Source organism: Aplysia californica, unplaced genomic scaffold, assembly GCF_000002075.1.
Source record: "Aplysia californica isolate F4 #8 unplaced genomic scaffold, AplCal3.0 scaffold00808, whole genome shotgun sequence".
Classification (NCBI taxonomy): domain Eukaryota; kingdom Metazoa; phylum Mollusca; class Gastropoda; order Aplysiida; family Aplysiidae; genus Aplysia; species Aplysia californica.
In genome coordinates this window covers 208,549-220,545 of record NW_004798078.1, presented here as the reverse complement: position 1 = coordinate 220,545, position 11,997 = coordinate 208,549, and the positions used below count along the sequence as shown (strand labels likewise).

The following is an 11,997-nucleotide window of genomic DNA, read 5'->3' as shown; positions in this document are numbered from 1 at the left end:
CAGCAGAAACAACAACAACAATAAAAACAACAACAACAACAACAATAACAACAACAACAATAAAATCAACCACGACAACAGCAACGAGAGTAAAAACGAGTTCGAGTCTTCCGTGCTGACGTCTCTCCGCCTTTCTGTTTGTTTTAGTAGAGGTTTTACGGCGCTCGCAACTGCATAAGGTCATACGAACGCCAGAAGATAAGAGGTGTTACAAGAGAGTAACAAACATAAAAAAGAACAAGGGGAGATAAGGACGATAGATGTTTGATAGGAAAGAAGAAGCAAACCACACCAGAGCACCCGCCAACCACCCACTCCGCCTCTCTGAGGGCACATTGTATCCCTTTCAGTACGTATTCGCTGTTACTGGTTGGATCGATGTAGCCTGCCTCCTAGACAGTCTTTTAACAATCTCAAGAGCGTGGATGAGAGCAGTGCAACATACAGTGGAACCTGTCCAAGACAACCACCCATTGTTGAGGAGAAAAGGGGTCAGTATAACAAATCTTATTTTTTTAAACCACCTCGAGAATAACAAACAGTTGTCTTTTAAGCAAATAATTGTCTTGGACAGGATGGACGGTAAAACAGGAGCGACTATAATATAATTGCAAGTCCTTCTACTACATTGACAAATTATTATTATTGATGTACAAGATTCTTTGCATTGTTCTTTGCTAGTCAAAAATAGTCAGCAAGAAATCAAGCAAAGGGACGCAATCCAGTTAACCCCAAAAGATTTCAGCAGCGTTGATTACATCCCTCTATTGCTGGCCGTTTCTACCTTGGCAATTTCCACTGCGGCTTCGCTGCGCTGGGCCGTTTGACACAGATCTCAAAAGTAGTCCGAAGCAATCTTTCTTCCTATCCTTTCCAGTAAAATAAATCATTCCGAAATAGGAGCCAGGCAGCTTTGACTTCGACACCGCCAGTCAGGATGAGCGTGAGATGTATGGCATGGAGCACAGCATCTAAACAGCAGACGTCGATATTCAATTTTTTTTAAGTTCCCGGGGCGGGAACGAAATCACATCTTTATTATTTTTTTTTTAAAGTTGAAGTGCGAGGGGCTTTTTGGTTGCTGTTTTTTTTGTTTTTTTAAAATAAATTATTTTTCTTTGTAAGTGTTTTGCAGCACTTACACGAAATAAGTTCATATGTGTTCCGAAAATTAGAGATGTCACAAGAGAGTAACAAACACACAGAAAAGGAGGGAAGACAAGGACGATAAATAATCCCTCTTCCTCTCCTTTACAGTCAATTAAACCATTCCAAAGTAGGAGTCAGGCTGCTTCGACTTCGACACTGCCAGTCATGAGTCAGGATGAGCCTGAGATGTACGGCATGGAGCACAGCATCTCAACAGCAGACGTCGATATTCGAATTTTTTTTTTAAGTTCCCGGGGAGGGAACGAAATCACATCTTTTAATCTTTTTAAAAATTGTAGTACAAGGGGTTTTTGGTTGTTGTTTTTTATTTTTTTATTTTTATTTTAGTAGGCTAAGTGTTTTGCAGCTCTTACAACGAAATAAGTTCCTAGAATCTATGTGTTCCGAAAATTAGGGGTAAACACATAGAAAAGAAAGGAAGATAAGGACGACGGATGATTGCTAGGAAAGAATAAGTGAACCACACCAGAACACCTGCCAGCCACCCATGTGTTACTTATGCCTTAAAACTTTTACTAAAACATAAAAAACGACGAACGTTTCTCAACTGATGAACCGTGTCGAGACTTTTCTGGTAGGCCGTACACTATTGCGTTGTCATACTGAGCGTGACAGTTCAGGGTACACAATTTTCTTCACCACTAGGAGTGAGATGGCAGTTCTTATAACTTTGTCTTTTTTGTTGTTGTCGTTGTTGCTGTTGTTATTGCTACTGTTGCTGCTGCTGCTGACGGTTGTTGTGGTTTGTTGCAGTTGTTGTTGATGATGATTATGATAGTACCGTAGCTGCTATTCCTTAAGATCAGGCGCGGTTCGTCCAAAGAGCCCGGTCGTGCAGTGCCGCCCAAAATATTTTAATGCTCTATTACGTAAAACACCCACACTAAAAAAATAAAAGAAGCCAGAAACAAACACTAGCCAAATATTATATCAAAACAAGGTCCTCACTGGCGCCATAACTGTCATTTCTGTGTCTATAGCGCCGTAAAACATAGGCTACTATACCTTGCCAAAGTCCACACGCTTTAGCTAAATATAGGATATTCAACAGTGTAACCTGATCTATAAATCGCTCTTGGGGATAACCCAAGCGATGATCAGACTCGTAGCGAGTTTGGCGGTACAGTAATATTAATAAGACGACACATCTCAAATGTGCTTCTGCCGAATACACTGTAGTGCCGAAACATAGCCCACAGTTGGCAGTCTAAAAATAAATGCGATAGACCGTACGCTATTCTTTGCCATATGTGAGCCCCGGAGCAATCCAGCGGAGTGCTGAAGTGTATGTTGTGATTGGTTCATAGTCTGTCTTGCCGCTATTTCAGTGACTCTGTGACCGTTAACCTGCGGGAGGTCCACTATGATTTTGTAGTGGAGTGATGAAAGTTATTACTTGAGTGTTTAGTTCCAACACAGGATGAGCGAAATTGATGTTTAGCTGACAAACAAATTTAGTACAAGAAATCAAAAGCGACAAGTAAAAAGAATGAAAATAAAAGCACGAGGTCCTCCCTCACCAACCCAAAGTTCCTAAAATTATACACCGTCTTATTTACTATGCCCTAGACTATCTTCAGCATGCGATAGCTTAATTGTGCACGTCCACTTTTTAGCCCCACGAGCCAACCCTGCTTAAGATGATGGTGCTGATGTTACATGTATTGTTGTTGCTGCAGTTGTTTTTGACCATTTTGTAGTTGTTATTAAAACCCCTTTCAATCAGTCCTTCCAAAATCAAAGTCTACATTTTGTGTCTAATAGTAATAGACGGCTACTCTTCATAAAACAAACAAATAAACAAATAAAAAAGAAACAAACACATAACACTGTCCCCGTCGTTTTATGCAAGAAAAATTATGAAATTATGCAAAATGAGCCCAAAAATGTGAAATTATGCGATTCAGTTAATTTTAACATAGAATGATAAAGGAAAATAATAAGAAATCATGCAAAAATTGATCAAATTTTGTTAAATTATGCGGGGCGCATAAAACCACGGGGACAGATAACAGAAACAGTTGGAGATCATCTGAAATCAAACAAGTCACACACTCTGGGATAAAGTTCACATACTGGCCACAAAGAGTCCATTTATAAGTAGATATATTATATTACAAACGTCAAAGATAGAGGTTTAGGACAAGTTTTACGCTGCTAGGTATAGGCTACATTTATAGCACGCGTTACTGAAAGAGAGACAAAAGCAAGTACATATATAATATATATGTAATAATAAACGTAACAAGCCATTTCGTTTTTAATATCAAAGCAGTAATTGAACTTAATATCATCCCACCAAATCCACCCCACACCATTTAAAGAAAATTACATTATTGAATAAATAAATAAATATGTAAATAAACGAATAGAAAAGCACGTTAAAAAAACAAAAATGCAAAAGCCAACATAATAATTTTCCATCTGAATTTGCCAAGGCTAGACGCAACACTGAATCAAGTTACTAACTCAAACAAGGCCTAACCTAATGCGAAAGCGACCTATTACAGCCGACTAGGTGTGAATTGCTCAGTTATTATCTAGCTCTGGCGCGAAAAGGAGCGACAGCAGAAGTTTAGTTTATTAGTTTAGTAAGGGGTTTTACGACGCTCGCAACTGCATAAGGTCATATGAGCGCTCACAGCAGAAGTGGGCCCAAAATTTTCATGGCTAAGTTCCAATTCTGATTCTGCAAAAATGGATTCTTCGTTTTTGCTTCCATTAAGTCGTGTATCGTAAGGCAATTTTTTTATCATTTCCATTTTCTCCCAGTCTTTCTACTTTTCGTTTTTCCAAAAAGAAAATTAATTAATTTTTTTAAAATCTGAAATTATGCAAACTGAGCCCCAAAATGTGAAATTACGCGATTCTGTTAATTTCAACAAAGAATTATAGAGGGAAATAATCAGAAATTATGAGAAAAAAAATATCAAATTTGGCTAAATTATGCGGGGTGCATAAAACCACGGAGACAGAACTTTGCCCCCCCGTCCACTCACGACCTTGTCCTAAAAAATTACTGCAGTTACTCCCCTTACACCAATTGGGGGGGGGGGGGGGGGATCGAGTTCGTACAAAAAATGTTTTGCTGTCATCTCGTTGACTTTTGGTGTGTGTGGGGGGGAGGGAGGTTGTTTGTGTGTGTGTGTGTGTGTGTGTGTGTATATGTGTGTGCGTCAGTTTGTGTGTGAGTGTGTGTATGTGTATAGGTGTGTGTGTGTTTGTGTGTGTGTGTGTGTGTGTGTGTGTGTGTGTGTGTGTGTGTGTGTGTGTGTGTGAATGTATGTGTTAGTCTCGATGAAAAGCAAGTAGTAGTAGGTTCATGACAAAACATAAGGACGAGGTCAATCAGTATGCACCCCGCATAATTTAGCAAAATTTGATCATTATTTTGCATAATTTTGCATAATTTCTGATTATTTTCCTTTATCATTCTTTGTAAACAATTTACAAAATTGCATAATTTAACATTTTTGGGCTCAGTTTGCATAATTTTTCTTGCATAAAACGACGGGGACAGATCAGTGGGAGCAGCGCTGCCAGTGTGAATATTGAGGACGGGAGGAAAAAAGACTATCAAACGATACTATGCTGAAGGTAGATGGACAATGGAAAAAAAAAGGAAGACTTATGACTTATAGCACCTCTCTAAAGACAATATGACGGGGAGGGAGAAATGGCAACGAAGGTCGGTTGACAGAAATAGAAGGAGAGTAGCAGTTACTCTTCCTTCTCTCATGCCGGCTTTCACACACTAACAGATGAGTGAGAGAGAGAGAGAGAGAGAGAGAGAGAGAGAGAGAGAGAGAGAGAGAGAGAGAGAGAGAGAGAGAGAGGGAGGGGGGTGGGGGTGGTGGGGAGAGGAGGGGGAGACGACAGAGATACCCAGAAGGAAAGTTAAGTGCGTTTACAGTCTAATCCACAATAACTTCAACCAGTAACGCCATTTGTTCACTCTACCCGTTTAGTTTGTTGGCTTATAACTACACGCTACCGTGCCTACTTCCTATCTGAAATATGAGATCTTTCACAATATCGCCAGTCATCATAATGATAATATCGTCTCACCATAAGTCATACAAGGCGATGAACAACAACACATTAATGAGTCACGACACGGTGGAATCAGGCGCTCGTCAATTTTTGGGTGTACCGAGTTTTTTTTATCATTTTAAAGTTTGTTCATTTGTCTAGGTTTTGATGACACCTCCCCCCCCCCCACCCCCCCCCCCCCCCAATAACAACAACAAACGAACAAGCAAAAAAAGTCCCAGCCATCTTTCTTGAACAGAAGCCGAGATAATCAATTGAAGGATGTCAGAGCTTGATGTCAGAGGTAAAAATTAACGGGAAAATGAGTGCCAAATTTTGTTGAAAACGTTAAAAGCTGAATACTTGTACTCGAACTTCAAAGTAACATATTTCTGGCAGTTAACTCCCCCCCCCCCCCCCTGTAAATTTCACCCAAAATGTGTTCTTCAATGGACGGAGAAAGTTTTTGTGTTTAAAAAAGAAAGAAGAAAAAACGAAAACAATTAGATCTATTTTTAAAATCACCCTTTCGATCAAATTCGCTCAACAGTTGAAAAAAAAATAGATTTCCCAGTTGCCTAGAATTTGACGAACACCTGGTTCCACTGCCATGACCCATACACATAGGTTTACTTGTTAAAATAATGTATAGATCTACATTGTATCAGTATCATGGCGAATGAACTCGTCTATCTACCTCTGACAAATCGAAGAGCATTCGACGTTTGTAAGTCTACGCAATCACGCTTCCACAGAACATTAACGATTTATTTATAGACCGAGGCACCAGCCATCCATGTCTAGGTGCTGTCTTATATCCAGTCACACTTCTAAAGAACAGTCCTTTCATTTATTAATGCACACGCAATAGTTCACAGTATGAGCATCCAGTCCTGTCTCGTCTTTCGGATAGGGGGCTGTTGGGTTTGAGTTCAGATCCTCTCGGTGACTTTACATCCTGTGGCAAGAAATGGAAAGGAAAGAGCTTGGGATTAGTACGTGTGTAATAACATTTGTGAGGCAGCGTGGTGGAATCAGGCTCTCGTCAAAATAATCAAAGTGAAGAAACTTGCATTTTTCTGCAGGTTTGTGAATTCTTATCAAATTTATGTTTTTTGGCTCAACACCTTTCATGCCCATTAAAAAACTCATTTCAGTGTGTATTTTTCTGAAAAACGTTGATTAAAGGTACAAAAAATGTAAATTTTCAGTTACCACGGGCTCTTAAGCTAAGGAAATAGCTAATCTTTGGAGGCCATTTTCTCACTAATTTTACCTCTGAAAACGGGTGACCGCCACTTCCTTCACTCGCAAATATCTCAACTTGTATTCAAGATAAATGGATATTTTTTTTCATCCAAATAAACACAAGTGAACAAGCTTTACGATGATGCCAATAACGCCACATGCCCAAAAATTGACGAGAGCCTGATTCTACCACGCTGCCTCACATTTGTAAATTGTGGTAACATGCTCAGTTTGGTCAGGTACTAGAAGATACACCATCGCTGTATCACATTGATGTATATTGTGTGCCCTGAACCTTTATCTACTTCGTGCTCTCTCTTTCTCTATTTCTCTCGCCCTCTCTTTCGCTCTCTCTTTTTCTCTATATGTCTGCGTTATAGGTTTGAAAATGAGTGTCTTTGTGTGTGTGCATGTGTGTGTATACATGTGTGTGCGAGAGAGAGAGAGAGAGAGAGAGAGAGAGAGAGAGAGAGAGAGAGAGAGAGAGAGAGAGAGAGAGAGAGAGAGAGAGAGAGATGACACAATTTCCCCTTCAGAATTACGGTGAGACTCAATACACAACCCCGTGAGGGTAACAGAGCTTAGCAACAACAACAACAACAACAAAAGTAGAGATGCTGGTCTCTAACTCATACACGGCACTTTGTTTGGTAAACGGTTTACGACGCTCGCAACTACATAACGTCGCTGTCGTAACCAATCCATTTAATTCCAAATTTTGATCCTCATGACTTACCCCCGCCCCCCCCCCCCTCCCTACGTCAAAAGCTCTATCGACTTCAAAGATGCACATTTCAACATCACCTTCACGCAGTTTATAATTGTCTTACTTTTCATGATTTCTGATGAGAACAGCATAAAAAAACAACAGTTTTGTGTGTTTGGTGTAAAAAGTAGTCTAAGCTTATTTATTTGAGCACGCGGGACACAAGTTGGTTTGCTATCTTCTCGACAGTTCACAGCACGGCTTGGTTTTACTTTGCAAGTCAGAACAGTTGAAGTGGACCTCTCTAAAAGCGCAGTGTCAACATTTATTTCTACAATAAGAGTGATTTATTTGCACTCTAAAAATAACAAGTACATTGTAAATTTACAGTTTGCCGTAAAGACTAGTGGCCTTTGCAAAATCGAACATTCTTTAGGGAACAACAATAGAGAGCTATTTATCTTTACATTAGTACCCGTGCATCTAAAATAATATTTTCTTCGGGTCTCTCCGAAGTACGGGCTCTAATAGATTTTTACTTTTTGTTTGTTTGTTTAGTATAGGGTTTTACGGCGCTCGCAACTGCATAAGGTCATATGAGCGCGCGGGACACACCTAATACTTTTTCGTTGGTAGGAAATTTTGAATTTTGCCCGGGTGGCGGCCGAAGCCTACTCTTATCGATTTTAGACCACCGGGGATCTTTAACGTGCACAACTTGCACACGGGCCCTCCGAGATTTTTCGCCCTTGTCCGAGAAGGCTAGGTGTAGATCTTTCCTACCAGAAGATCAGGGGTGTGGCAGAAAGACAGCAGTTAGGAAGAGCCAGGGAGTAGCAGTAGAAAGGCTGCAGAAAGAGTCAGGAGCCCAGAGGAGGGGGCAAATGGGGTGAGGGGGTGGGGGCAGAAAGTGGAAATGAAAGCAGACAACAGAACATTGTTAGAGATCAGGAAAGGATGTGAAAGGAGACAATTTTAGAGAAGAAAATTTTTTTGGTCGCTACCCGGAATCGAACCCGGGACCTTTGAATGAGAGGCCAACACCTTAACCTCTAGGCCACGAGAGCCCTCTTTTTACTTTTACAAGGGTACACGGCAAACGACTTTTAGTATTGCTTAACCATGACAGGTCTGGGATTGTGTTTTAAAAGACAGTATATCCAGTTTTGGACAAAATTGAGTTATAATTGATTCCATCTGGCAGCTAAAAACACAACGCACATTTCTGCTTTACTCTAATATCGACAGTAAATAAGGCAGGGGAAGTGTTAAAAAAAACCAACAGTAGCATGTATTCAAAAGGGCAAAGATGTTTTCTTGTTTGTTTTGTTTTGGGTGGGTTTTTTTAAGGGGTTGGAGGGGGTGGGGGCTCTCCTGAACATTTTACGAAACTGGATATACTGTCTTTTAAAATAAATCTCCAGCAGGTAGCCTATGCCCCATCTGTTACCTTCTATGAGAAGAACGTAAAACAGCAACAACTAACAAACCGCTCACGTAATAAGTAACAGCACACTCTGGTGGCTGGTGAGTCAGGCGTGTATTGTTAACGAGGGCTGATGTGTATTTCATTGTGGTCTGACGTGTGTTAATTCTATCGCGAGTCAGCGATCCGAGTGAATAAAACTTTTTATATTTATATATCATTTCCCTTTTTTCCTCTTCTTTTTCGGGTGGCGTTCTGCCCAGGTTGGCTGTGACTGTGAGCTCCAGAGACATCCACTGTCTCACATGTGGGTTCTAATGTAATCTGATTTAATGAATGCGCTTTTACACTCCCATCGACTCAATTTAGACAGATAATGTGAGTGCAAGTGACAGCTACGCACTGTTGGTAGGCCTATTTAGCATTCAATATATATATATATATATATATGGATTAGCCCATAGTAATTCGAATACACATGTACAAGACCCGGTACATGCTATGTAGGCCTACATGTATTTTGTGAATCTCGATTAGGCTGACATTGCAAAATTCGATTTGGTGACAATGCCTACATTCAACCGCTTTGTTTTGTTGGGGGTCGGGGGGGTTGTCGGTTTGGTTTCGTTTTGTTGTTGTTGTTTGGAGGGGGCGGGGTTGTTGTTGTTGATGTTGTTGGATTTTATTTATTTATACATGTATATATTTTAAAACCAATTTCTCTATATTAAACGGATATATATATATATATATATATATATATATATATAATTCGATTTTTACACAATCCCAAAGCTCTATCAAAGAGGCACCCTTCGGCATCATCAAAATCGCAGTTTAATGCCTCTGGTGTAAAAAGTAGGCTACATGACCCAAACGAACTTAAGTGGATGCTTGAGACACTGACGATGCTTTACGCACCGATTGACACTACGTGTATGTAAGTAGACCAAAGGTCTCAAACCCGTGACCCCTGCTTGACATATGTGATAATGATAAGAATTAATCGCATTATACAGTGCATTATATCCACATTTTACAGAATGCTTTGCAACTCTTATAACCCCTGCAGACCCAAGCACACTCAAATACATTCTCGCCTTCCCGGGAAGCATACAGTGCAAGCTGCAGATTGCACGTGCTAAAACACTAACACACTGACAAAATTTCCCGTATCAAGTGAGCATTCTTAAATGTGTGGAAGAAATGTTAATGACTATCCTTAATGTAAAATCAAAGTCATGCGTTGATGGCGCGGCAACCACGTTTTTAAGTCATGCGTTGATGGCGCGGCAACCACGTTTTTCTCACAAGCTACATACTACATGTATCTTATCATTCGCGGGCTGCCAATGTCTAAGTTCGTGACTCGCGACGGTTTCCAGTGGTGGTGGTGGTGAGAAAGGTTTAGACTAGATTTCAAAGTTGTAGACTATTTTTTTTAAACACAAAAAAACAGCAGATTGTGTGTGTGTGTGTGTGTGTGTGTGTGTGTGTGTGTGTGTGTGTGTGTGTGTGTGTGTGTGTGTGTTTGTGAGCGTGTGTGTGTGGGTGTGCATATGTGTCTGTGTGTTTGTGTGAGTGCATATGTGTGTGTGTGTGTGTGTGTGTGTGTGTGTGTGTGTATGTGTGTGTGTGTTAGAAAACTTGTGGCGGCCCGAGCTTCCCCCGATTCCACCTTGCCGTCAGGTAAATGTGAGTCCGCCGAGGCCCGTGATGAAGACAGGTGAGGAGAGGGCGTGTCGCCCCGACCCTGCCTGGCATTACATTAACACTGTCACTATCAAGGCCAAACTAGTCGGAGACCTGGGGTGAGCATCGGCACGGAGAGGCGGAGAAACTCAGGGAAAGGGGAAAAAAGAGTCCCCCATATCGCTTTGTTTGATCGGTTTTGGGTTTGCGTAAAGAGAAACACATCGACGCAATCTCGGTCATGTAATAGATCTCTATTAGTGCTGGGGGGAAGTAGGACAGACAGACAGAAACAACACATGTAAAGTAAAGAAGGAGTTCCTACCAGTGACACCCTTCAACCAATCTCAAGCGCATCGACGCAATAACGTCCATTTAGGGTTGGGGAAAAAGTACAACAGACAGAAACAACAGTGGGGAAGTAAACAAGTAGGTAGGCCCTACCACTCCAGTGGCGCCCTCCAACCATCCGCGACGTATGTGAGTATTGTATGCGGCTTGAAATAACTTGCTGCGTAACGAACGTGTTTTGAACTATTTCGCTTCATCATTGAGCAATTGTAAGGCTGGCAATCGCTTTACAGTGCAGAGCGCTCGCTATAACTATGATAACAGCTCATTTTACGCGTTGGTTGAAGTTAACATATTATAACCATACCATAATGAAACCCGCCAGAGATGCAATCCTACAATACAACCACCCTCCAAAACGGATGGCTTAAACATAAACATCATCTTTTTACAAGGAAAGGTCACACCAGAAGCGTGTTCACCGATTTAAAGTCCACATTCTTGGGATCAAGAAAAAAGTGGAGAAGAGTCATGAAAACTTATCGTAAAACAACACAATTCAAGAATGCTGATTAAATAAAATAATATACGAACTGAAGTCACCCGCGAGGCGGTCTATCGTGATACCAACATGACTAACATTAAAAAGCAGGATTTTATCTTCTTCTTTGAATTCCTTCTCTTAACACTTCTCGTCGATGGCCTGGCGGTTAGGCTACCGGACTCGTAATCGGAAGGTTGCGGGGTCAGGGGTTCGACCCGCAGGCCCGACATTGTGTCCTTGGGAAAGATACTTTACACGAATTTTCCCCACTTCACCCAGGTGGGAATGGGCACCCGACCATAGACAGCGAAATCTTGTCAGTATGTTAGTGTTTTAGCGCCTATAAATGACCGCTGGCACTGTATGCTTCCCAAGAAGTTGAGGTTGTTTCAGAATGCTAACAGGTCTGCTGGGGTAATAGTACTAATAGTATAGATGGTGAAGCGCTTAGAGCTTGCTGTTGAGCGGGGACTTGCGCTATACAAACGCTATCTATTATTATCCCCCCACCTGCTTTTTCTTCTTGCGCCTTCTCTTCTAAGTAATCTAACCAATCAATTCTCATCCTCCGTATTATTATCGTTGTTCTATTTCTTCTTCTCCTCTCCTTTTTCAAACTCTCCTACCCCTCCTCCTTCTTCTTCTTCACTCTTTCTCCTCCATGTTCTTGTTCTTCTTCTCTCCCCCGCCTTCTTTCACTTTACACCGTAAGCACATTTTGAAAATACATGTTCGTCTCCTCTTCACCAAATGCTAATCTGTCCATCGTTCCCCGGTCTAGATAAATTCCAGCCTTCATGTAAGCGTACACGGCCAGCTTTCTCCACAAATATACGCGACAACAGACAGTGGCTCCAATACTTAAACTAGCACAATGTACTTGTCAAC

At 41.1% G+C, this 11,997-nt stretch overlaps 1 protein-coding gene across 3 annotated transcripts in view; it reads right to left on the bottom strand.

Annotated features, from left to right (window-relative positions):
* Positions 1–5,926: 5,926 nt before the first annotated feature.
* LOC101857148 (succinate--CoA ligase [ADP-forming] subunit beta, mitochondrial) overlaps positions 5,927–11,997 on the bottom strand; it is a 34,664-nt gene continuing 28,593 nt past the window's right edge. For all 3 annotated transcript variants that reach the window (XM_035972706.1, XM_005109718.3, XM_005109719.3), the window contains one exon: positions 5,927–6,160. Coding sequence is in view for 1 of the 3 variants with exons in the window: in XM_005109719.3 (XP_005109776.1) it covers positions 6,154–6,160 (7 nt within the window). In the remaining 2 variants the exon portion in view is untranslated. The remainder of the gene's footprint in view (positions 6,161–11,997) is intronic.